General features: G+C 22.2%; 10 protein-coding genes across 10 annotated transcripts in view; 5 read left to right on the forward strand and 5 right to left on the reverse strand.

The window, feature by feature from the left end:
- Positions 1–372: 372 nt before the first annotated feature.
- On the forward strand, positions 373–4,368 carry DDB_G0283869 (hypothetical protein; the record flags this gene model as incomplete). The annotated part of the gene is made up of 7 exons (XM_633768.1): positions 373–584; positions 664–744; positions 862–1,074; positions 1,198–1,281; positions 1,339–1,776; positions 1,897–2,138; positions 2,213–4,368. 7 exons carry the CDS (start codon positions 373–375, stop codon positions 4,366–4,368), a joined length of 3,426 nt encoding a protein of 1,141 aa, XP_638860.1.
- Positions 4,369–4,724: 356 nt separating this feature from the next.
- On the forward strand, positions 4,725–6,368 carry DDB_G0283785 (hypothetical protein; the record flags this gene model as incomplete). The annotated part of the gene is made up of 7 exons (XM_633769.1): positions 4,725–4,942; positions 5,019–5,099; positions 5,215–5,312; positions 5,388–5,511; positions 5,600–5,683; positions 5,745–6,152; positions 6,197–6,368. The coding sequence occupies 7 exons, from the start codon at positions 4,725–4,727 to the stop codon at positions 6,366–6,368; spliced, it is 1,185 nt and encodes a 394-aa protein (XP_638861.1).
- A 148-nt stretch (positions 6,369–6,516) lies between these two features.
- DDB_G0283853 (hypothetical protein) lies at positions 6,517–8,476 on the forward strand (the record flags this gene model as incomplete). The annotated part of the gene is made up of 2 exons (XM_633770.1): positions 6,517–6,519; positions 6,593–8,476. The coding sequence occupies 2 exons, from the start codon at positions 6,517–6,519 to the stop codon at positions 8,474–8,476; spliced, it is 1,887 nt and encodes a 628-aa protein (XP_638862.1).
- A 261-nt stretch (positions 8,477–8,737) lies between these two features.
- DDB_G0283787 (hypothetical protein) lies at positions 8,738–12,547 on the forward strand (the record flags this gene model as incomplete). The annotated part of the gene is made up of 8 exons (XM_633771.1): positions 8,738–8,958; positions 9,057–9,140; positions 9,226–9,323; positions 9,400–9,523; positions 9,604–9,690; positions 9,768–10,178; positions 10,275–10,522; positions 10,626–12,547. 8 exons carry the CDS (start codon positions 8,738–8,740, stop codon positions 12,545–12,547), a joined length of 3,195 nt encoding a protein of 1,064 aa, XP_638863.1.
- Positions 12,548–13,320: 773 nt separating this feature from the next.
- Positions 13,321–14,781, forward strand: dimt1l (dimethyladenosine transferase; the record flags this gene model as incomplete). The annotated part of the gene is made up of 4 exons (XM_633772.1): positions 13,321–13,408; positions 13,627–13,837; positions 13,945–14,038; positions 14,230–14,781. 4 exons carry the CDS (start codon positions 13,321–13,323, stop codon positions 14,779–14,781), a joined length of 945 nt encoding a protein of 314 aa, XP_638864.1.
- Positions 14,782–15,134: 353 nt separating this feature from the next.
- On the reverse strand, positions 15,135–16,454 carry DDB_G0283791 (hypothetical protein; the record flags this gene model as incomplete). The annotated part of the gene is made up of 1 exon (XM_633773.1): positions 15,135–16,454. The coding sequence occupies one exon, from the start codon at positions 16,452–16,454 to the stop codon at positions 15,135–15,137; it is 1,320 nt and encodes a 439-aa protein (XP_638865.1).
- Positions 16,455–20,051: 3,597 nt separating this feature from the next.
- Positions 20,052–22,282, reverse strand: DDB_G0283793 (hypothetical protein; the record flags this gene model as incomplete). The annotated part of the gene is made up of 2 exons (XM_633774.1): positions 20,052–21,740; positions 21,836–22,282. The coding sequence occupies 2 exons, from the start codon at positions 22,280–22,282 to the stop codon at positions 20,052–20,054; spliced, it is 2,136 nt and encodes a 711-aa protein (XP_638866.1).
- Positions 22,283–22,881: 599 nt separating this feature from the next.
- commd3 (COMM domain-containing protein 3) lies at positions 22,882–23,718 on the reverse strand (the record flags this gene model as incomplete). Its single annotated transcript, XM_633775.1, has 3 exons — positions 22,882–23,218; positions 23,350–23,461; positions 23,580–23,718. 3 exons carry the CDS (start codon positions 23,716–23,718, stop codon positions 22,882–22,884), a joined length of 588 nt encoding a protein of 195 aa, XP_638867.1.
- Positions 23,719–24,011: 293 nt separating this feature from the next.
- On the reverse strand, positions 24,012–25,481 carry DDB_G0283797 (hypothetical protein; the record flags this gene model as incomplete). Its single annotated transcript, XM_633776.1, has 1 exon — positions 24,012–25,481. One exon carries the CDS (start codon positions 25,479–25,481, stop codon positions 24,012–24,014), a length of 1,470 nt encoding a protein of 489 aa, XP_638868.1.
- Positions 25,482–25,998: 517 nt separating this feature from the next.
- DDB_G0283799 (hypothetical protein) overlaps positions 25,999–26,765 on the reverse strand; it is a gene marked incomplete at both ends in the record, with an annotated part of 1,327 nt that continues 560 nt past the window's right edge. The window contains 2 exons of the mRNA XM_633777.1: positions 25,999–26,549; positions 26,637–26,765. The exon at positions 26,637–26,765 is cut by the window's right edge and continues 109 nt beyond it. Of these exons, the coding sequence (XP_638869.1) occupies positions 25,999–26,549; positions 26,637–26,765 (680 nt within the window). The remainder of the gene's footprint in view (positions 26,550–26,636) is intronic.

Consider the following 26,765-nt stretch of genomic DNA (forward strand, 5'->3'; position numbering starts at 1 on the left):
TTCTTTATCTTTTTTTTTTCTTTTTTTTTTTCTGTTTATTCTTTTTTAAAAAAAAAAAAAAAAAAAAACAAATTATAATTAAAATAATTTAAATAAATTTCTTATTCAATTTTCCTAAATTAAAAACTATTTAATTTAAAAAAAGGTAACATTTATTAGAAGTTTCCAAAAAAAAAAAATTTTTATTTTGATTGTTGCTTGGTGTTTGGGCGATCAAAAAAAATATCTAAAAATAATTTTTTTGAATTTTTGTTTTTATTTTTTTTTTTTTTTTATTTTTTGATGGGGTTTTTTTGGATGTTTTATTTTTTTTTTTTACTTTTTTCCTCTTTTTTTGAAAATAATATCAAAAGTTATCAAAACAACAAAAAAATGAAAATTATAAAGTATTTTTATACTTTCATACTCTATTTTTTATTTTTATTTAATTGTTTGGCGTTTGTTAAAAGTGGTGACCTGGAATGTAAAAATAATTTATTATTAAAATATCAAGTATTTGCAAATACTTTGTGCGATTCAGCAGAAGTTAATACCACAACAATCACTTTTCGTGCAACTTGTATAAATAATATTCTTTACACTTTGTAAATATCAACTTGAAGTAATAATAATAATAAAAATAATAATAATTAATAACTAATTTTAAAAATTAATTTAAAATAGCCATATTACTCCAACTGCTAGCGCACCAAATGTTACATTGACTTATGATGATTTGAATTGCTTCACAGATCTTTCTGATATGTAATTATTTAAAATATATAATTAATTATTTTTTTTTTTAAAATAAAAAAAAAAAAAAAAAAAAACATGGATTTTAATAGTGTACAATAATTAAAAAAAAAAAAAAAAAAAAAAAAGGGTTTTCACAAATGTTAGATTCAATGGAAATGCATTTGGACAGGAGAATCAACAACAGGTAGCAAAAAGACTTTATTTTATTAATTGTACATTTGAGTCTGGTGAAATTGGTGATTCCCTTTCAAAAAACACAACTCTAGTTTGGATTGAATTTAATGAGAATTCAAATTTAAAAAATATTTATTTTTTAAATATTAAACATTTAGAAACATTGTAATTATAATTTAATATTATTTCCTATGGCCTATAAGTTTCAATTTTAACTAACTTTTTGGTGAAAAAAAAAAAAAAAAAAAAAAAAAAAAAAAAAAAAAATAAATAAATAAACTTTAATAGTATACTAACTAGAATAGGCGATTTGGCTAAAATTCCATATATTGATAATAATCTTCAAAATCCTTCATATCATTTTAAAGAAATGTTTGTATAAATTAATATTATTATTATTAAAATTTTCTTTCCAAATATTAATTTCAGTTTGGAAAAAAAAAAAAAAAGAATATTAGTTACAGAACAATTAATGTCATTTAATGGTTTAAATTGTTCAAGAATGACTATTACACTTATAAATGCAACAGAACAACATAGTGGATTAGATTTTTTAAATACCATTAATAGTATTGATGAATTGAATTTAGATTTTGGTGATAATTTAATTGCCTTTCCAGGTATAATAGGTTCAAACAATAATAAATTAAAAACTCTTTCAATTTCAGGTAAATTTAAAAAACCATCAATTATAGGATTAACTATTCAAGAAGGCCTTCAAGAGTTTTCAATTAATGGTGGTGGTGAATTATTTAATATTAATGGTGCTTTACCATTCTTAACTATTCCATCTTCATTAAAGTTATTTTATATTGCTGATATTGGTTTAACCACTTTTCCAACCTTTCCACTTAATATTGAAACAATGTAAATATATATATATATATATAGTTTAATTTTTTTTTAATTTTTTTTTTAAATACTAATTTTAAAATTTTTTTTTATTAATTTATTATTACTATTATTATTATTAAAAAAAACTATTAGATTAATTTATAAAAATAATTTTGGAGGCATTTTACCAGATTTGTCAAGTTATAAAAAATTATCACATGTTTCTTTAGCAGAGTGTGGTTTCACTGGTACAATTCCAGAAAGTTATTGTATGTTTACTGGTACTTTAAATAATAATTCACTTACTGGTTTTTGGCCCCAATGCAAAATATGTTATTTTGATAATTTTGAAGAAAGTTTTGATGGTAATCCATCACTAGAGAAAGGAAATTGTGGTATGTATTATAAATTAAAAATAAAAAATAAAATATATATGATTTTATATTAATATTAATATTAAAAAATTTAGAACCAGGATCAATTGTTCCAAATTTAGAATATTATAATGTTTCAAATGAAATAACATTATATGGAGAGAATTTAGGCATTTTCGGTCCAGGTAATATTTATAATATAGGATTTAAAGTAATAAATAGACAATCATTATTTAAAGCAATTTGGAATGAAACAGCCAATGGTATAATTCCAAATATTATTGAACTTAATTTTGGTGGTACTAATTTTAAATTAGCAACTAAATCTTTAAAACCAATAGTTCAATCTATTACAAAGCTTGGTTCTAATTATGCTTTTAAAGGTGAAAATTTCTCTTATAATAAAGAACATTTTGAAGTTAAAATTGGTGGTGTACCATGTGAAATTAATTATATTGCTTTTGAAATTATTAAATGTAGTTTCAAAACATCAATATTACCAAATAATGGTATAGATATCAAATCAACAATTCAAAATTTTAATATAGATCAAATAATTTCATTCACTGTAAATACAATTGATAATAAAACAACAGATATTTTAACATGTGCATCTGAATGTCTTAATGGTGGTTTTTGTAGTTCAACAAGTGGTAATTGTATTTGTGGTGAAATATATAAAGGATCTGATTGTGCTATTTTAAAGACATGCCAAAACAATTGTATAGATTCAAATCATGGATATTGTAATTATACAAGTGAAAGTTGTGTTTGCGTTAATGGTTGGTCTGGTAATGATTGCTCAACTATGGTTTGTACTTCTGATTGTAGTGAACCTTTAGGTAATGGAAAATGTGATACAACCACTGGAATTTGTAAATGTTCTCAACAATATACCAGTGATGATTGTAGTTTACCAAATCAATATATTTCATCAGTATCATCAGTACCAACAAGCGGTGGTGTTGTAAATATCTGGGGTTGGTTTGGTACAATACATTCAGGATTATCAATTATGATTGATCAACAAGTTTGTCAACATGATGTTAATTCAATTACTAGTAGTTTTATAAATTGTACAGTTGGTGCTGGTAGTGGTACACAATCAATTACTCTCACTCAAAATGGTATTACATATACTGGTAATAATATGTTCCATTATACTGAATTAACATATAGTTGTCCAAAAGATTGTTCAAATAATGGTAAATGTAATACAAATACAGGTCAATGTAAATGTAATAGTGGATGGGGTGGTTATGATTGTAATTCAAAAAAAACAACTCAACCATCAACATCATCATCATCATCAACAACAACTACAGCATCCTCTTCAACAACTGGTTCTACTGAGACACCAACACCAACTTCAACACCAGTAGTTGAAATTCCAAAATCAAATACTACAATCAATGAAGATTTAGGTTCAGCAGTTATCAATAATCAACAGACAACATATGAAATTTCAATTTTATCATTAATTGAAACTGATTTTTCAAATAATATTGTAAATACATTTAATTTATCAAAGAAATGGACAGCTTCAGTAAGCACAGATAATATCTATAAATTTACTCAAACAATTCAAGAATCATGTAATATCACATACACTATTGAAGAGATTAAAACAGAAAGAGATTATCAATGGGCAGGTTTAGATTTAACATTGGATAAAGATTCAATCAAAATTTCAGTCTCAATTAAAAATTACACTTTTAATAGTGTTTTAAATAATCTTCAATTAAGATTTGAATCATTAGTAGGTGATAATAATAAAAATACTCAAGATAATAATGAATGTAATAATAAAGATACTCAAGTTGATACAAGTGAAATCGATAAAAATCAATTATTAAATTATGTAACAATATCAAGAAATCAAAAAGTTTTATATGGTCGTTTCATTAATAGAGTTATTAGTGATTCAAGACAAACTTTTATAACAACCTCTGTAATTCCAAATAATAATAATAATAAACAATCAGTGATCATTGGATTAAATCTTCCACATTGCACGCATGAATGTTTAATTGATCCTGATTTCTCTGTTTTGGTTTCACCATCATATCAAGAATGTTCTAGTGATTTAAATAATGGTCGTGCCAGTTGGGTATTACCTGTTGCTATCGTTGTACCTTGTGTTGCTGTTGCTGCCATTATTATTATTAGTGCGGTATTGTATAAAAAGAATCGTTTATCTTTTTTGATTGTCAAAAATAAGTTAAATAATATAAAACTTTCCAAAAAATAAAAAAAGTAAAATTGTGAATAGAAAAAAAAAAAAAATTAAAAAAAAATTAAAAATAAAAATAAAGAAAAAAAATAGAAAAAAAGAAAATTTAATTTAATTTAAATTAATAAACATATCCGAATACCATTTGTAACACTCACATTTGATTGTGTTGATCAAAAAAAAAAATTTTTAATCAAACCTTGAATTGTGAAAGGTCAGAAAATCTTAAATTACTTGAAATTGAGAAAATAAAAAAAAAGGTTGGATATCCTAAATGAGAGTCCAAGGTGGTTAAAAAAAAAAAAAAAATAAAAAATAAAAATTAAAAATTTTCAAAAGAAATCGTGGTCACAAATAACAATCAAAAAAATAAAATGAAATCAAATTTTTTATTTAATTTCTTTTTACTATTATTTTTTATTAATATCCTAAAATTTGGTATTGTAAAATCAAGTAATTTGATATGTTTAAATAGTATTTCAACAAAATTGGCAGGAAGCACAATTTCAGATTATTGCACTAATGAATTAACAGTAAATTTATATTCATTTTCATATAGCACAGTATGTAATGGAACAACTCTAACTCAACTGTATGTAGAGTTCATTCTTTTTTTTTTAATTTTCTAAAAAAATTAATACTAATTATTTTTAACTTCTTTTTTATAGAACTCTTAGTACCATTTTATACAATAATAAAAGTTTGTCATATACTGAATTAAATTGTTTTGAAACAACATTAGAATCACTGTAAAATACCAAAATTATATTATATTATTACAATTTTTTTTATTTTTTTTATTATTATTATTATTTTTTATATTAATATGATGATGATTTTTTTTTTTTTTTTTTTAATTTTTAGAATTTTAAATAGTATTTTAATACATGAAGATTCCTTTGGAGTTGAAAACCAACCAGCAATTGCTGATACAATTACTTTAAGTAATGTTACATTCATAGGTAATTAATTTATAATAATAATTTTTTAATTTTTTTAATATTTCTCGAAAATAATATTAATTCATAATTAAATAGATGGAAGATTTACATCTCTTGGAAATTCTTTACCATTTAATACAAGCACTTTAAACATTTTTAATCTTGGAACATCAAATTTACTCTTTATTGATTTTTTAGCTATTAAAAACCTAAAAACATAGTTTGTATAATTAGTGATATTAAAATTAAATATTATTTTTTTTTTTTATTAATTTTTTTTTTTTTTTTTTTTAAAAATTTGAAAAAAGCTATACAATTAATTTTAATTCTTTAGAACCTTATCCAACATATACCAATAGTTTAACTAGCCCAGACTTTAAAATGGAAAAAATGTAGGTACTTTTATTATAAATTAAAAAAAAAAAAAAAAATTCTAATATTATATATAAACAGAACAATGGCTTTATCAAACATTCCTTCTTTTTTAAATGTTGTAGTTGACTATCTAGAATTGCTATTAGTTGGAACATCATTTTCTTCATCACAATTATCAAATTTAGGAACAATGACTCATGTTTCAGCTTTGGCTTTTAAATCGAATTCTGCTATTGAATATCCAACAGAGTTAGGTTCAGCAAATAACAGCATTACTACTTTAACGTTGACAACACCACTTCTTGCATATGCTAATTATGCTCTCCCTCCAAACCTTGCCCTGCTTTATGTTAGTGCAGGTTCAAATTTCAATTTTAACAAAAGGCTCCCATTCAGTGTATTCCCGTCTTCTTTAAAATCTATATTTATTGGAGCTATTGGTATTGATTCTTTTAGTCAGGTCCTTCCTCAAACAATTGAAGCTATGTAAGTATTATTTTTATATATATTATTATTTTTACCATTATTAGAATAAAAAATATTAATTGTAGAAAATTTCAATCAATTCAAATAGAACAATTTCAAATAATCCTATGGGACCAAGAAATTTACCAAGTTTTGAGCATTACACAAACTAACTCAACTTACCCTAACAGGATGTGGATTTACTGGAACAATTCCAGAATCATATTGTTTATTTGATTGTGTGTTAAGTTCAAATAATTTAAATGGTACATTACCTCAATGTAAGATTTGTCATGCTGAAGAAAATTATGGTAAATTTGAAAGTAATCCAAATTTAACTCAAGGAATATGTTGTAAGTATAGTAATTTAAAAATTAAAAACTAAATGGTAATTCTAATTATAAACTTTATTAGATCCAGGATCAATCGTTCCAAATTTAGATTATAATAATATTACCAAGAGTTTAGAATTATATGGAACCAATTTAGGTTTACATGGTCCATTAATAAAAGAAACAAATCAAACATTTGCAGTTAATCTTCCACAATCTTCATTCAAATTAAATTGGAATGAAGTTGTTTATGGTACAATTCCTAATACAATTGATATAAAAATTTCAACAAAATACTATACATTGGCAACTAAATATTTAAAACCAACAATTTTTGAAATTACAAGGTCTGGTAATACCTTTACATTCAAAGGAAAAAACTTTTCTTACAATATCAGTGTTATTGAAATTAAAATTTTAGATATTGAATGTCCAATAAGTTATAGTGAATTTACTATTATTAATTGTAAATCTAATAAAACTCAATTGGGTAATTCAATCCAAGGAACAATTCAAAATAAAATGTCTACTGAAATTATTCCATTTTATCTAAATACAAATGATAATTCAACATCAATACAATGTAGTACTGATTGTAATGAACCTTTAGGTAATGGAAAATGTAACATCGCAAATGGAATTTGTAAATGTATCAATGAATTTATTGGTAATGATTGCTCTATACCAAATCAATACATTTCATCAGTATCATCAGTATCAACAAGTGGTGGTGTTGTAAATATCTGGGGTTGGTTTGGTACATTACATTCAGGATTATCAATTATGATTGGTCAACAAGTTTGTCAACATGATATTAATTCAATTACTAGTAGTTTTATAAATTGTACAGTTGGTGCTGGTAGTGGTACACAATCAATTACTCTCACTCAAAATGGTATTACATATACTGGTATTAATATGTTCCATTATACTGAATTAACATATAGATGTCCAAAAGATTGTTCAAATAATGGTAAATGTAATACAAATACAGGTCAATGTAAATGTAATAGTGGATGGGGTGGTTATGATTGTAATTCAAAATCATCAACTGATGGTGGAACTACAACAACAATATCATCATCATCATCAACCACAGGTACAACTCAAACACCAACACCAACAAAGGAAATTCCAAAATCAAATACAACCATTAATGGAACTGATGGTTTAACTGTTTTGAATAATCAACAAACAACATATGAAATTTCAATTGTATCATTAATTGAAACTGATTTTTCAAATAATATTGTGAATACATATAACTTATCAAAGAAATGGACACCTGTAAACCATACCAATATAAATATCTATAAATTTACTCAAACAATTCAAGAATCATGTATTATCACATACACTATTGAAGAAGTTAAAACAGCAAGAGAATATCGATGGGCAGGTTTAGATTTAACATTGGATAAAGATTCAATCAAAATTTCAGTCTCAATTAAAAATTACACTTTTAATAGTGTTTTAAATAATCTTCAATTAAGATTTGAATCATTAGTAGGTGATAATAATAGAAATACTCAAGATAATAATGAATGTAATAATAGAGATACTCAAGTTGATACAAGTGAAATCGATAAGAATCAATTACTAAACTATTTAACAATATCAAGAAATCAAAAAGTTTTATATGGTCGTTTCATTAATAGAGTTATTAGTGATTCAAGACAAACTTTTATAACAACCTCTGTAATTCCAAATAATAATAATAATAATAAACAATCAGTGATCATTGGATTAAACCTCCCACATTGTAAAAATGAATGTTTAATTGATCCTGATTTCTCTGTTTTGGTTTCATCATCTTATCAAGAATGTTCAAGTGATTTAAATAATGGTGGTCGTGCCAGTTGGGTATTACCTGTTGCTATCGTTGTACCTTGTGTTGCTGTAGTTTTAATAGCAATTATTGTTGCAATTTTATACAGAAAGAATCGTTTGGCATTTTTAATTGCAAAAAGTAAAATTAATGATATTAGATTATCAAAGAAAGAATTAAAATAATTAAATGTGACATATACGCTTTTTGAGTGCCATTCGAATAAAAAAATAAATTCGAATAAAAAAATAAATTTGAAAAAAAAAAAATCATTTTCTAAAAACACTTCGCTAAAAATAAAAAACATGCGGTTTTTCTTGAAATATAAATATCTAGGTAAACAAAAATTTTTTTTTTTTTTTTTTTTTTTTTTTTTTATTTTTTTTTTTTTTTTATCACTGCAAAGAAAAATAAAAATAAAAAAATATTAAGATAATTAAAATAAAATGAAATCAATTTTTTATTATTTTTATTTATTGATTTTTATTGTCTCACTCAAGTTAACCATTGTTAAGTCAACAGATGAAATATGCTTAAATAATTTATTAATTAGTTTCTTTGGAGAAAAAACTAATCAGTATTGCACAGGTGGCGATATAATAAATTCTACTGGGAATTTATCTTCTATAAGTGTTGTTTGTAATGCACAATATAATATTGTGGAATTGTAGGTTAATTATAATATTAAAAAAAAAAAAAAAAAATAATAATAATAACGATTAAAATAATTTAGAAAACTTTTTAATAATATTTATTTTTGTATAGATATATTGAAAATAATGGTGTACTTGTTACAAAAAGTTTAAATTACAATGATTTTAATTGTTTTTCAGGTTCTCTTAATACTTTGTAAGAAAATGAATTAAATATATTTATTTTTTATTATTATAAAATGATTTAATGATTAACCTTTTATTATTATCATTTAATTTAGAAAAATCAATGGTTTACCTATATCAGCTGATGCATTTGGAACTGATATGCAAACAAAGGTTGCACAACGTATAGAATTAACCGATTGCACATTCCCAGGTTGGTATTTATAATTAGTATTATTAATTCAAATCACCCACAAAATTATTAATTAATATTTAAATTTTAAAACTAGATGGTAGATTTTCCTCAGTTGGAAATGCTTTAGCAAATACTACTAAATATATTTCAATTAAAATCAATGATAATTCCAATTTAAATTTTGTAGATTTCTATTCAATCAAATACCTTACTTATTTGTATGTTTTGATATTATTATAATACTTTTATTATTTTATAATGATGCTAACTCTAATTAAAAAAAAAAACAAAAAAATAGTCATGTAACTCTTAATAATTCAAATGTTGAGCCTCCAACCTTTTCTAATACTCTTCAAACTAGTGATAAGCCTTCTCTTTCAGAAGTGTATGTTTTTTTTAAAAAAAAAAGAAAAAAAAAAAAAACTATAAATAATAATAAAATACTAATATTAAATTTAATAGGAATTTACCTTTAAAAAATATTCCATCATTTACGTATCTTTTGATAAACTCACTCTCAATAAGTTTGGTTGGAAATTCATTCACTGAAGCCGAATTATTAAATTTAGGTACATTAAATGTTACTTATTTAGCATTAAAAAAAGAAAACCTTGCAATGGATTATCCAAATTCAATTTCAAGTATTACCAAAGTTATTGGTCTAACTGTATATGGTTCTTTTACAGCAAGAGCCAGTGGTTATTCTCTCCCACCTAATTTAAATAATCTAGTACTTGCACCAGATGTAAGTTTCAATTTTAATGGTAAATTTCCATTCCTTGGTACATTACCACTCAAATTGACCTCTATTTCTATTGGTTCAATAGGTCTTACAACATTTCCTGATAATTTTCCTCCAAATATTGAAAAACTGTAATTATTATTATTATTATTTTTATTATTATTTAATATTATTATTTATTTATTTTTACTATTTTGAATAATTTGATTTTTAATACTTTAAAATAGATCTTTAAATTATAACAAAATGGATCCACAAACAAATTTACCAGATCTTTCATCTTTTTCTAAATTAAAAGAAGTTTTATTAATATCAAATCAATTCACAGGTCCAATACCCAATTCTTATTGTTTATTCAAGGTCTCATTAAATTCAAATAATTTAACTGGTGATTGGCCTCAATGTTTAATTTGTTTCCCATATTATAATGTAAATAATTTGAACGGCAATCCATTTTTAAATAGGGGAACTTGCAGTATGTTTTATTATTTATTTTAAAAAAAAAAAAAAAAAAAAAAAAAAAAAAAAAAAAAAAAAAAAAAAAAAAAAAAAATTCTAATTACTTTTCAAACTTTTAGATCCAGGATCAGGGGTTCCAAATTTAGAATATGAAAGTAGTTCAAAATATTTTGAACTTTATGGAGAAAACCTTGGTTTGGCTCCCCCAACCATTGAAAATCAAGCATTTAAAGATATAATCATACCAAATTCAAGATTTGGATATAGTTGGAATGAAGGGCTATTAGGACCAGTTCCAGATATAGTAAAAGTAAATATCTCTTCAAAAATCTATTTGATGGCTACCAAATATTTAACACCTCAAATAAGTACCATTACAAAAGCTGGTAATGATTTCACTTTTAGAGGTATTAATTTTTCTTATAACAAAAACCAATTTACTATAAAAATTGCTGGTGTTGATTGTGTAATAAGTTATATTGAATATGGTATTATAAATTGTAGTAATATCGATTCCGTTCCGTTAGGTCATTATGTTCCAGGTACATTGGAAAGTCAAAAATCAACAGAAATCATTACATTCTACATTAATACAATTGATAATAAAACATCTGACATTATTAAATGTAATTCTGATTGTAATGAACCTTTAGGTAATGGAAAATGTAATACTACCAATGGAATTTGTGAATGCACTCAACAATATACCAGTGATGATTGTAGTTTACCAAATCAATTCATTACATCAGTATCATCAGTACCAACAAACGGTGGTGTTGTTGATATCTGGGGTTGGTTTGGTACAATACATTCAGGTTTATCAATTATGATTGGTCAACAAGTTTGTCAACATGATGTTAATTCAATTACTAGTAGTTTTATAAATTGTACAGTTGGTGCTGGTAGTGGTACACAATCAATTACTCTCACTCAAAATGGTATTACATATACTGGTAATAATATGTTCCATTATACTGAATTAACATATAGTTGTCCAAAAGATTGTTCAAATAATGGTAAATGTAATACAAATACAGGTCAATGTAAATGTAATAGTGGATGGGGTGGTTATGATTGTAATTCAAAATCATCAACTGGTGGCGAAACTACATCAACATCATCAACCACAGGTACAACTACACCAACCTCATCACCAGTAATTGAAATTCCAAAAACAAATACAACCATTAATGGAACTGATGGTTCAACTGTTTTGAATAATCAACAAACAACATATGAAATTTCAATTTTATCATTAATTGAAACTGATTTTTCAAATAATATTGTGAATACATATAACTTGTCAAAGAAATGGGATCCTGTAAATATTACATCAAATAATATCTATAAATTTACCCAAACAATTCAAGAATCATGTATTATCACATACACTATTGAAGAAGTTAAAACAGCAAGAGAATATCGATGGGCAGGTTTAGATTTAACATTGGATAAAGATTCAATCAAAATTTCAGTCTCAATTAAAAATTACACTTTTAATAGTGTTTTAAATAATCTTCAATTAAGATTTGAATCATTAGTAGGTGATAATAATAGAAATACTCAAGATAATAATGAATGTAATAATAGAGATACTCAAGTTGATACAAGTGAAATCGATAAAAATCAATTATTAAATTATGTAACAATATCAAGAAATCAAAAAGTTTTATATGGTCGTTTCATTAATAGAGTTATTAGTGACTCAAGACAAACTTTTATAACAACCTCTGTAATTCCAAATAATAATAATAATAATAAACAATCAGTGGTCATTGGATTAAATCTTCCACATTGTACACATGAATGTTTAATTGATCCTGATTTCTCTGTTTTGGTTTCATCATCTTATCAAGAATGTTCAAGTGATTTAAATAATGGTGGTCGTGCCAGTTGGGTATTACCTGTTGCTATCGTTGTACCTTGTGTTGCTGTTGTTTTAATCATTATCATTGGTTTTATTTTATTTAAAAAGAATCGTTTGGCATTTTTAGTCGCCAAAAATAAGATGAAAGGTCTCAAATTAAAAGGATTATCATAATAACCAAAATGTGTTTGTCTATTTAATAAAATTTCACAATGTATTGTATTAAATCTTAAATAAACGAAAAATTTAAAAAAACACCTGAAAAAATTATTACCAATTTTATTTAACCTCTTTATTAAGTGCTGATCACACCAGAATTAATTTTGTTTTTAAATTATCTCTGGGCTTAAGTTAATTTAAAAAAAAAAAAAAAAAAAAAAAAAAAAATCATTAATACCTTTAAAAAATATTTAAATTTATTTTAATACAAATAAATAATAAAAAAAAAAAATTTTAATCAAAAAAAAATAAAATAAATAATATAAGTAAAATAAAACAAAATAAAACAAAATAAAATAAAATAAAATAAAATAAAATAAAATAAAATATTTATATAAATAATTTAAAATACTAGCCTAATTATTAAAAAAAAAAAAAAAAATTGGTTGCTAAAAGTAAAATCAATGTCTCAAACTAAAAGATTAAAAAAAAAAACACCTAAAATTACAATTTTAAATTTGAAAGATATTTATAAATAGCTATTTCAGTTTTTTATGCGAAAGTAATTAAAAAAAAAAAACAAAAAATAAAAAATAAAAAATAAAAAAAAAATAAATTTTTGGGAAAAAAAAAAAAAAAAAAAAAAAAAACGGAGCCGAGGGGGGAAAAAAAAAAAAAAAAAAAAAAAAAAAAAAAACACATCAAATATTGTAAATAGTAAATAAAGGTAATAACAACAATAATAATAATAAACAGTTTAATAAATAAGAAAATAATAAAGATATAAAATGGTAAAACCAGTTAAAATTGGTGTAGATGCAAAAGTTGAAAAGACAAAATCAGCAACAGCTGCCAGACATCATGAATTTCAAATGAGTAAATATCAAATCTTTTTATTGGCATATATCAATAAATATTTTCATATTATTATCATTATTGTTTTTTTTTTTTTTTTAAAAAATAAAATCCCCCCAAAAAAAAAAAAAAAAAAAAAAAAAAAAAAAAGTTATAATAAAAATGATTATCACACAAAACCCATTCTTACATTTTTCTAATTTTTTTATTTATTTATTTATTTATTTTTTAAAATAAAGATAAAAGTTATGGTCAACATTTGTTAAAGAATCCATTAATTATTGATGCAATTGTAGATAAATCACAACTTAAATCAACAGATACAGTACTTGAAATTGGTCCAGGTACTGGTAATTTAACAATGAAATTATTAGAAAACTGTAAAAAAGTTATTGCTATTGAAGTTGATCCACGTATGGCTGCTGAATTACAAAAAAGAGTTGCCGCTTCGTATGTATACTTAAATATATAAATATATCTTATAGACACTACACCCCCATCTAGTAATAACCTATAATATATAATATTTACAAGTATTTTATTGTTTTTAAATTTAGACCATATGCACAACATCTTCAAATTATATTAGGTGATTTTTTAAAAGTTGATCTACCATACTTTGATGTTTGCGTAGCAAATGTTCCATATCAAGTAAGTTTTTAAAATAAATAAGGTTAAAAAAAAAAATAAAAAAAAAAAAAAGTAGAAAAGATAATTAATATATATTTTTATTTCTATTTAAATAATAATAATAATAATAATAATAATAATAATAATAATAATAATAATAATAATAATAATAATAATAATAATAATAATAATAATAATAATAATAATAATAGATTTCATCACCATTAACATTTAAATTATTAGCACATAGACCAATTTTTAGAACAGCAGTACTTATGTTTCAAAAGGAGTTTGCACTTCGTTTAGGAGCAAAACCAGGTGATAGTTTATATTGTCGTTTATCAGTTAATACACAATTATTATCAAAAGTAACACATTTAATGAAAGTAGGTAAGAATAATTTCCTTCCACCACCAAAAGTTGAGTCAGCAGTAGTTAGAATTGAACCATTCAATCCACCACCACCAATTAATTTCGTTGAATGGGATGGTTTAGTTAAATTATGTTTCTCTAGAAAAAATAAAACATTATCAGGTATTTTCAGAGTTAGTAGTGTAATTGAAACTTTAAATCAAAATTATAAAACTTATTGTGCTTTAGAAGGTAAAATGAATACTGATGGTTCTGATGAACAAATGAAAGAATTAATCATTAAAACTTTAACTGATAATGACTTTTTAGATTCACGTTCTTCAAAATTAGACATTAATGATTTCTTAAAATTATTAAATAAATTTCATGAAACTGGTATTCATTTCAAATAAACAAATAAAAAAAAAAAAAAAATAAAAAATAAATAAAAAAAAATAAAAAAAAAAAATAAATAATAATAAAAAAAAAAAAATGTATAAAAAAAAAAAATATGGATTTATATTTTGCAACAATAAAGTAAATCAACCTTTTTTTTTATTTTTATACCCAGTGTAATACGTGTAAAAAAAAAAAAAAAAAAGAAATAAAAGAAAAAAAAAGAAAGAAAAGGTTGTTTTTTTTGGTTGTTTTTTTTTTTATAAAAATATTATTTACAAAATATTTGTTTGATTTTTATTTTATTTATTATATATTATTTGCTTTTTTTATTTTTTTATTTTTTTTATTTTTTGTTAAAAAATAATATTTAAGCAAAGAATAATTTTTGATTATTATTACAATTATTTTTTGGGGTTTGAGCTGGAATTGGTGAGTTTGATCTTGAAACATCAGTTGATTGTGATGGTGAAGATGGAATTTGTTGAGATGGTGAAGATGGTTCGCTATAATTATTTATATTAAATGATAATTTATTTGAAACTGGAAATGGTGAAAATGGAAGAGTGATTCTAAAAGATTCTTTTTCTTTCTCTAAAATATTTAATCTATTTTCATATTGAGATAATTTCAATTGAATTGAAACTAAAATTTCTTTTGTTAAACTTTGATCATTTTTCAATGATGGTAATAATTTAAATAATTTTTTAGTTTCATTTCTAATTGATTGAATTTCTTTTCCAAAAATATTATCAATTGATTCTAATTCTGGTGTAGATTGATCATTTGTTGTTGTTGTTGTTGATGATGAAGATGATAATGATGGTGATGAAATTGGTGTAAATAATGGTGTTTTTAATTTTTTATTATTATTATTATCGCTAAAATTATTATTATTATTATTATTATTATTATTTGATTCATCTTCAAATGATCTTTTCTTTTTCCATTGATTACTATTAATTATTGGTGATGATTCAGCTGAGGAAGATGAAATTTTATTTTCATTTATAACCCATGGATCAACTATATTTCTTAATTTCCAAAAACCATTTTGTTTTAATTTTTCTAAACCGCTTTCAAAAACATTCTTGCTATGACTTAACATATCTTGAATTTGTTTTCTCCAATTATCTGTTCTTTTTCTATTTATACATAATCTTTCCCAATGAGAAGTCATAAATTCATATACTTCTGTCTTTAATGAAAAATATTGTTTTTCTGGATATTCATTATGGAGTGTAAAAAATACAACTCTCATAATTGAACTCCATGTTGGGGTTTTTAATAAAAGTGCTGGTTGACCACGTTCACATAATTCACATTTTTTCAATGAACAATATTGTGGAAATTGTGGTACTGATGATGATTCAACGCTAGATGATGATGGTGATGATACTATTTGTTTTTGTGGTAATGATAATAATTCAACGCTTGCGATTTGTGGTGACAATGTTGGAACGTCATATTCAACATTATTTATAATATTATTATTATTATTATTATTTATATTATTATTAATTAAAATTTCATCTTTTTTATTTTGATTATTATTAAAAAATTTATTTGTATATGGCAATCTGTTTGTAAGTGGGATTGGAATATTTGCGTTATTATTAAAAAATATAAAATTATTATTATTTATTAAAAAATCTGGGGTTGCGTTATTATTAAAAGTTGATGAAATCATTTTTTTTTTTTTTTTTTTATTTTTTTTTATTTTGTTTTATTTTATTTTTTTTTTTATAAATATCTTGCACGAAAATAAATTTTGGATATTTTTAAAAAATTATTGAGAGAAAAAAAAAATTATTATTTATTGTTATTATTATTTGAAAAATTTATATGAGAAAGTTGCGGTTGTATATTAAAAAAAAAAAAATTATTGTGAGGAAAAAATATTAAAATAATTTATATGGTAATTAAAAAAAAAAAAAAAAAAATAAATAAATAATTGAATAAAAAAAAATTGTTTATATATATTGAAACAAATAATTAATTATATTTATAAGTGAATGTATATTTATTTATTTAATTGTATATTATTATTTATTATTATTATTACTTAATACTGTTTGTATTTGGATTGAAATGAAAAAAAAAAAAAAAAAATTTTAATTTATAGGCAACTCAAATTTGAAGAGTAAATTTTCATTTTTATCACAGGTCTATTATTGACTTATTTTTGGTTCCATACAACTAAAAATAAAAAAGAGATTATAAAAGAATTTATAAGTGTTCCATGTTTAGAAAGAGTAGCACATTAAAAATAACCCAACTCGATTATGATATATCCTCATTTTGATAAGATTTCAAGTTGGAATAATAATAGAAACACACCATTGTTTTTATAATATCTTAATGTAATCTTATCATATATCGTTTTTGTGATGATTTATGAGGTTTTTTTTTTTTTTTATATTATTATACAAATTTTTTTTTTTTTTTTTTTTTTTGGTGGGTGGTTATTGTGTGTTTTCTAAATAATAGTTTTAATATTTGTGTGGAGTTTTTTTTTTTATGAGTCAACTGACAAAATATAAAACCCCAAAATAATAGTTTGCATATTTTCGACAACAACTTGAGAGTTTCTTTTAATTTAAAGAATTTTGATTGGGGGTTGTATAATAATTTTATTATTTTTTTTTTTTATTTTTTCATATACCCAAAAATATTAAAAAACCCCACGAAATATTAATCATGCAAATATATTTGTGATGAAAATCTGGATTTTTAATTTTTTTTAATTTTTTTTTAATTTTTTTTTTTTTTTTTTCTAATGGGATCTGTTTTGGTGTATTGTTTTTTTTTTTTAATTTACAAATTTTTTTTTTTTTTCATATAATTAAGTTTATAATGATTAGTTGATATTTTGTTTGATTGATTATTTAATTTAATTTTTATTTTTTTTAATTTTTTTTTTTTTTTTTTTATAAATATTTGCAGACTATAATCATTTTCAGTGATTTAATATAAGAATCTATTATATTCAATTTCTTCTCCTTCAATCATTTGATATTTTTTTCAATCACAATGATTACATATTTAATGGGGACTATAATATGAAACTGTTGCAATAAACTACAACTAACTACCACAACAAATAATCTCAAATTAATTTGAAAAAATTCATTTTTAATTAAAATTTATAAAAATTATAATAATAATAATATTTGAACAATTGAATCTCTAAGTTCACCCATAAACATCTAAATGTTTCAAATAATTTTAAAAAAAAAAAGTGGAAAAGGAAAAAATTAAACTTTTCAATTTTTAAAATAAATTTTAACCGTTAACATTATGTGCATATAATGTGTAGGATGAAAAAAAAAAAAAACTAAACAAAAAAAAAAAAAAACCAATCAACACCCCCATTTGGAGGCTTGGGTATTGTTTTTTTTTTTTTTTTTTTTTTTAATAAACTCCTTTTTTTTTTTTTTTTTTTACCACCAGCAAATATACTCCATCTCTTTTTTTTATTATTATTTTTTTTTTTTTTTTTTTATTTTTCTTCCAAAAATCTCATGTCTGAGTTATCTCAATGACAAAAAAAAAAAAAAAAAATTGAAAAAAAAAAATACCCGTTCTGCAGATTATTCCTATGAAAAAGAGAGAAAGATTTAGATATTATCATAATCAATTGATTATTGAAAATTTTTATAATAAGCCAGTCTATGTTTTTTTTTCTTATAGATTTTAATTAATATCAAAAAATGAATTTACTTTTTTTCAAATAAAAATTTTAATAGACAAAGTAGTTTACTATCAATTTTTTGACAATAATATATCTTTCTTCGGTTATCATGATGAATTAATCAGTTTTTTTAATAAAAAAAAAAAGATTAAAAAAAAAAAAATTAATCAGTAAATAAAAAATAAAATATCCAAATAAATGAAAGGGTGGTAGGAAAATATTAATCAAAAAAATTAAAAATTAAATATTAGATTTTCGTTGGTATATAATTTGATATTTGGCATAATTTAACTTTTATTATTATTGTTTTTTTTTTTAAATAACAATATAACATATATTTTATTTTATTAATTCCTCTCAATCAATAAATCTATCAACTAAAATGATATTTTTGGTATTATAATTTCATTTTTTATTTAATAAAAAATTGATCTTAATTTTATTAACTTTATGATTTTTTAAATTAATTTTTTTTTATTTCGATTTTATAGTGTTTCTCTTTAATTAATTTATTATTTTTATTATTAAATTCTAAGATCACTTTTTTTTTTTTTTTTTTAAAAAACAAATTAAAAAAACCTACCAATCTTGTTTTTTATTTTCTTTTATCTCAAATGACCCATTTTTTTTTAAAAAAAAAAAGGACGATTTATTTTAATCAAATAAATAATCACCTTCATTTTTTGATCAAAAATGATTTCAAAACTGACGAAATAAAAAATACAAAAAGATTGAATAAAATAAAAACAAAAAACAAAAAACACCAAAAAATTCATATGTTCAAAATAATTATGGTATTCAACTCAAATATTATTTTACGAATAAACTCAAATGAAATGAATTTTCATTAAAATTCTAATATAAAAAATCAATTTTGTTTTCTGTGTTTATGTGTTGTTAATGTTTCCAACCACCAATAATTTATTTGTAAATTATAAAATTTAATTTATAAATATTCTTTATTTTTTTTTTTTTTGTTTTTTTTTAATAATCATTAACATAGAAGATTTTTTTTTTTTTATTTTTCAAAAGTTCCAAAATCATGGCTTTAGGGATTAGTTTTTTTTTTTTATTTTTTTTTTTTTAAAAGCTTTTATTTTTAACATTTTATTATTACAATTGTAATTATTGTTTTTTTGGACATATCCAACCAAGAAAACAGTGTCTTGATATTTTTTATTTTTTATTTTCAAAAAAAAAACCTCCAGTTGTTGGTTGAATTACAAAAATTTGATTAGATATTTTTTTTTATCATCAAAAAATTGAAGTTTTGTGTGTGGTTAAAAATTTATTATTAATTATTTTAATTTTATTATAATTTTTTTTTTTTTTTTTATTATTTTATTGATTTAGGGTTAAAAAAAAAAAAAAAAAGTGATTGGAAAAACTAAAATAAAAAAAAATAAAAATGAAAATAAAAATAAAAATAAAAATGTGATTGAAACATTTAATTTCATCCAATAAAATTACTATAATCTCTAATTTAAATAAATTCCTACCTCTATTATTAAATATTTTAACAAAAAAAAAAAAAAAAAAAAAAAAAAGGATTTTTTATTTTTTTTTATTATTATTATTTTTTTTTTTTTTTTTTTATTCTTCTGCAGGTTGATTACATTCATCTAATTCCTTTTGCATAATCTTCATACGTTGCATTATTTTCAAAGCTAAATCTTTTCTGCCCTTTGTAGATAATTGTAATGCTAATTTTTTATCCTCTCCAATAGCTACTTCAAGTTGCTTTAAATAATCTTCTAATGACAACAATCCAGTTGAGACATTAGTTTCCAAAAGCATGAGTTTAATATCAATTGCTTGTTTTCTATCTAATAACTCTGGTTTTGCTCCTTGTGTTGCTATTTGTTGATTGATTGTCTCTTGCATCCATTCAAATACATTATTTGATACTACTCTATCTAAATCTTCTACCATTTCATCCAAATCTTCATCTGTTACATCATCTGTTTTTACTGAAGCTTTTGTTGCTGTTGTTGTTGTTGCAGCTGTTGTTGTTGTAGTTTTTTCTACTGTTGTTGCTGGTGTTGGTGTTGGTGTTGGTGTAGGTGTAGGTGTAGGCTTTGATGGTGTTTCTGTTGTTGTTTTTGTTGTAGTTGTGGTAGTTATAGAAGTTTCTGCAGCAGGAGTTGGTGCTTGAGTTGGATTTGATGTTGATTTTGATGATGTTGTTGTTGTTGTTGTTGTTGTTGATTTTTCAGTTATAGTTATTGGAGTATCTAAAACTAAAACTTTTTCTTTAACAACTTTTAATTCTTTACCTAATAATGGTGTTCTCATTTTAATGTTTACATTTAAAAAGCTACCAGTTTCTTTTTTTGAACCTTCTTTTAAGATTGGTACTTTTTCATTGATTTCACATTTATTTAAAAGATCGGATAATTTGATTTCACATTTACCCACTACAGATTTCATAAAGAACATTCTTGAGGAATAGAATACTAATGAGATTTTCTTCTTTTCTAAACATCTTTGAAGTGTTTTCTTTCTTTCAATTTGAAGTTTAGTTACATATGAAAATGAACTATCAGAGAGGGAGATTGTAGAAGTTTGAAATTTAGTTGGTTGTTCAGGTGATGGGTATGGTAATTCACCGTAGATGGTGAAATCAGTTGATAATGCCTTTTGTAATTCTTGTCCATTCGATAGTTTTATAACAAATTCATTTTCTTTGATATCAGGGAACGAAATCTCAGTGGAGTTTACTTTCTCTTCGAAATGAAATGATGGTGGTGGTAAACCTTGGTCACGATTAACGAGTATTTGGTCAATGATTGCATGAACACCTTTACTCTCCTTTAATAAATGAATTGCTGCAACCTTATCAATATCTCTTAATCTAACAGCCTCTGATGTAAGTTTCAAATGTTTTCTTCTAAAATCCTCTTCAATTAAATCCCATGTTTGAATTCTCTCCTCTGCTTCAATAGTTTCTCTAGATAAAATTTGAGTTTTTGGTGATACCATTGATGATGGTGTTGCTGTTGGTGATCTATTATTTGGTGTTTGAGATCTTGTTGGTGTTTGAATTTGTTGTAATTGTGCTTGTGCTTGTTGTTGTACTTGTTGTAATTGTGATACTGAAATATGTGGTGGTAAAATTGAAGTTTCAATTGGTAAACCTTCCTTTAAATTCTCTAATGCTTCTGATATAACTTTTGCACCCTTCATATATTGTAATGCTTCTGTTTTATTATCTTGTTGTTTCGCCACTAATGCTAATTTTTTATAAATAATTAATCTTTCTTCTAATTTTTTAATTAATTCCTTTAAAAAAATAAAAAATGAAAAAATAAAATATATATATATATTAATATCATCATAATAATATGTCACAAACAGTATTGATTTGATAATCTTACATGATCAATATAATCAGTTTGATTATTACTATCTTTATTATTGCTATTATTATTATTATCATCATCAAAATCCATTAAATCTTTTAATTCATCTTCTTCAGTTTTTACAGGTTTTGGTAATGGTTTGGGTATAACTTGTGTTTTAATAGTGGTTGTAATAGTTGAGGTTGTAGTTTGTTGTTGTTGTAGTGATTGTTTTTTAAGTGGTTCTGGTTTCTTTAGAGTTTCACCACTTTCAATTTGGCTTAGTTGAGATAATAATTCAGGATCCTCTAAATCTGCATCTGTCAATTCAACATCATCTTCATTGATTTCTGTATTTAATAATTTATCAATTTCTTTAAAATTAATATCTGGTATTGGTTCATCTGTATATTCATCCTCAACTGGTGGTTTACCATTATTACCACCACCACTTGGTTTTTTATTTTTACTTGATCCAAACATTCTTTATTATTATTAATAATAGTAGTTATTAAATTAAATAAAATTAAAAAAAAATATATATATATATATAAATGAAGTATTTAGTTTTTCTTTTTTTTTTTTTTTTTTTTTTTTTTTCTTTCTATTATATTATGTCAAACTTGATTTTAAAATCCACAAAAGTGTTATAATACAATTTTATTGTAGTTGTAGTTGAAAAAAAAAAAAAAATGAGTCTGTGAGTTTTTTTTTTTTTTTTTTTTTTTTTTTTTTGTTTACAATTTTAATTTTTTTTTTTTTATTATTTTTTTTTATTTTTTTTTTTAAAAAATCTTTTTTTTTTGCGATAAAAAGGGGGTGGCCAAATATAAAAAAAAAAAAAATTTAATAAAAATAAAATAAAATAAAATGATTAGAAAAATAAATTATTCAAATAATAAAAAATAAAAAAATATTATTAAAATAATAAAATGAAAAAAAAAAAAAAAAAATACATAAAGAATAAGTAAAATATATTTACAAAAATATTATTATTTATTTTATTTTTTTCCTTTTTTTTTTTTTTTTTTTTTTTTTTTTTTTTTAATAATAATAAGACACTATTTTTGATTTTATTTGATTTAAGATTTTATAGAAGATCTCTCAATTTGTTTTTGAGCATCTCTAAGTTTAAATACTAAATCTTGTAATTGATCTAAAGTTGCAGCGAATTGAACTTTACCTTTAACATTTTCTTCTTGTTCAGTAGTTAAATTAATTAAATAAACTGGTGTATTTAATTTCTCTACAGCATTTGATTTCATGAATAAATCCAATCTCCAATTTACATCAATAATATGAGGAAAATGAAAGTTTGTTACTGATAAATGTTTTCTAATTGCAACTCTATATTCTTTAAAATAATTTGAAATGAAATCAATTCTACTACTTGATAATTTATGTTCTTCCAATAAATCACTATCATAATATTTAATTATTTATTAATTTATTAATTAATCTTTCTCTTTTTTTTTTTTTTTTTTTTTTTTTTTTTTTTCTCTTCCTTTCTTAAAATAATAATAGTAATAATAATAATAAAAAAGACAAACCTTATTGATGATTGATCATAATTTATTTTCATTGATTCTAAAATAAAAACGATGAATGCTGAAAAAGTTTGTTTTAATGCAATTGTATCAACACTTGATACAGCTTTATTATCTAATTGATTTAATAATGAATGAAATTATTTTATTTTGGATGATGTTAGAATATGAAGAAAAAGGAGAAGAAAAAAAGGTATGGCAAGAGGTGTGTGTGTGTATGTGAAATAACTTACCAAATAAATCAGATTCAGTTTTTTTCTTTAATATTACTAAAAAACAAGTATCGATAATATGTTTAAATACACTATCATTTATTAATTTTTCATCTGATAGAGTTTCTATTCCTTTTAAAACATCCTCACTTAAATTCATTGTATATGTATAAGTATATGTATAAGTATATGTTGGGAATTAAAAAAATAAAATTTTAAAAAAAAAAAAAAAAAAAAAAAAAAAAAATTGAAAATTAAAAAATCAAAAAAAAAAATCCAACGAAGTCTCTTTTTTAAAATAAATTTAGGAAAATCCTTTCAAAATCTTTGTCAAATCTTCCAAGTTTTATGGAAAAAAAACATCAAACACTTTCAATTTTTTTTAATAAAATAAATAATAATAAAAATTAAAATGGAAAAAATTCCTAGTTTAAAAAATAATAAATTTATTATTTAGTTTGACTGTTGTTCAATTTTATGTTGTTGCATATTTTGTTGGTGTTGTTGCATATTTTGTTGATGTTGTTGCATATTTTGTTGATGTTGTTGTTGTACTTGTTGCTGTATTTGTTTAGATTGTTGGCTTTGTTGTATTTGTTGGTGTTGTTGATTTTGTTGTTGTTGTTGTTGTTGTTGTTGTTGTTGTTGTTGTTGTTGTTGTTGTTGTTGTTGTTGTTGTTGTTGTTGTTGTTGTTGTTGTTGTTGTTGTTGTTGTTGTTGTTGTTGTTGTTGTTGTTGTTGTTGTTGTTGTTGTTGTTCAATTTTTTGATAATAATTTGCTCTTTCAAAATCTTGTTGAATTGAAGTTAATAATTCTTTTTTACTAAGTAATTTAGCTCTTGCTCTCTTTAGACGTTTCTCTAAAAGGAATAAACGTTCACTTTCAATATCAGCCAATTCATCAATGGTTGGAATTAATTTAATTGTACCCAATTCAATTTGTTTATAATAAGTACTGATATCAGATACTCTTTTCTTTAATTCAATTTCTTGTTGATCAAACATATAAAGTTCATCCATAATTTTATCGACTTCAGTTTGTTGATATGTCATATACTTTAAACCATTATTATTATTATGTTGGTGGTGGTGGTGGTGGTTGTTGTTGTTGTTGTTGTTGTTGTTGTTGCTCGATGATGATGATGATGATGAAGAACTACTACTATCAATAATACCACCATCACCACTACTACTACTAAGTTCATAATCTTTATACTTGTGAGTTAGAGTAGGTTGAATAAAGATATCTCTAAATTGTGAAGAAAAAAAGTAATACCAATTTGAAAGGAAACCAACATCATAATTATAATTACTAGTTGTATCTAATGTATACTCTATACCTAATCTTGATCTAAAATCCCTTAATATCGATTCCTTTTCATAAATACTAAGTTCACTTGGATCCTTTCCTTTAATATCCAATGACTCTACACCATTATTATTCGTATAATAATAGTCTACTCCATTTATATGTTGTGATGCTGAATAATAACTATTTGATTCAGAATATGATTCTTCACTATCTTCATTTATATTATTATTTATATTATTATTTATATTATTTATATTATTATTGTCATTTTGTTGTTCATTTTTATATTGATTTTCGTTTTGATTATTATTATTATTATTATTGTTGTTATTATTTGGATTTGAAGAATGTCTAACAGTCTTACAAACATTATCTATACATTGAGTTGATTCGCTATGATGTTCAGTTTTTCCATCTTTGGTGCGAGTGTTACTACTGCTGCTACTGCTACTTGTTTTTTTAATTTTATTATTGTTATTATATAATGAATTTGGTTGGTTTTGTATTATATTATTATTATTATTGGGGTGACTTCTCACTGAAATTGATATATATAACAGATATATAGATATTGAAAAAATAACTATTACTAAATTATAGTTTATTTTCATTTTTCTTTCTTTTTTTTTTTTTTTTTTTTAAAAAAAAGAGAAAATGAATATATAATTTTTTTCTTTTTTTTTTCTCTTCTTTATTGGTTTTTTTTTTTTTTTTTTTTTTTTTATTTATTTGTTAATGGATGAATTTCCCCTATTTATTAAAAAAATATAAAAAATAAAAATTATTATTTTTGGTCGAGTAAGAAAATAAAAAAAATAAAAATAAAAAAAATAAAAAAAAAAGTGAAAAAATGAAAAATAAAAAATTAAAAAAATAAAAAAAAAAATAAAAAAAGAATGACGTGCTTGACTCAACACTATTGAAAAAAGTTGGAAAACCACATAAAATTAATTCTTTTTTTTTTTTTTTTTTTTTTTTTTTTTTCTTCCCTTTTGACTCCTCTATGGATTAATTGAATTTTGGGTCCTAGATTTTTTTTTTTCTTTTTTTTTTATTATTATATACTATTTTGGATTTTTATTATATTTTATTTTTTTTTTATGTTTTTTTTTCCATTATTTACTTATTTTAAGATTTTATTATATTTTTTGAATAATTATATAAAACATCAGCAAAATCTCTTGGTTTTTGAGCATATACGAAATGGTCAGAATTTTGGAATAATTGTATCTCGTGATTTGGGAATAATTTATGAATATTTTCACGATGAGCCAATTGTAAATAATGACTATCAGCACCACCAATAAAAAAGGTTTTCTTATTAAATTGTGGTAATTTATTGTTTGTTGAAGTTTGAATTAATTCTTCATTATTTGGAAAACCTAATAATTTATCTTGATTTTCATATAAAGTTTCAACATTTAATTTCCAAGAAAATAATGGATTTTCTTCATTATTATTATTATTATTATTGTTATTATTATTTTTATTTTTATTCAATTCTTTTAAATTATTTAATAAATAAAGTCTTTCACCTTTATTTTCAAGTCCAGAATCTATCATTTCTTTTTCAATTAAAATTTTAGTAGTATTTGGATTTTTAAATAATTTTGAAGCATTTAACATTGCTTCAAATTTAGTATTATGATTATGAATTCCAACATAATTTGAAGGTGATACTATAATATATTATTAATTATTAATTATTAATATATTTTTATTTTTATTTTTATTTTTTTAAAATGAATAAATTTAAAATACAATACCATCAATTGGAACCAAACCATCAACTAAATGAGGATTATTTAAAGCAAACATCATTGCTGATTTACCACCCATACTATGACCTACTAAAATGATTTTATGTAATTCTGGATCTTTTAATTTCTTTTCAA

This window comes from Dictyostelium discoideum (assembly GCF_000004695.1).
Source record: "Dictyostelium discoideum AX4 chromosome 4 chromosome, whole genome shotgun sequence".
NCBI lineage: Eukaryota > Evosea > Eumycetozoa > Dictyosteliales > Dictyosteliaceae > Dictyostelium > Dictyostelium discoideum.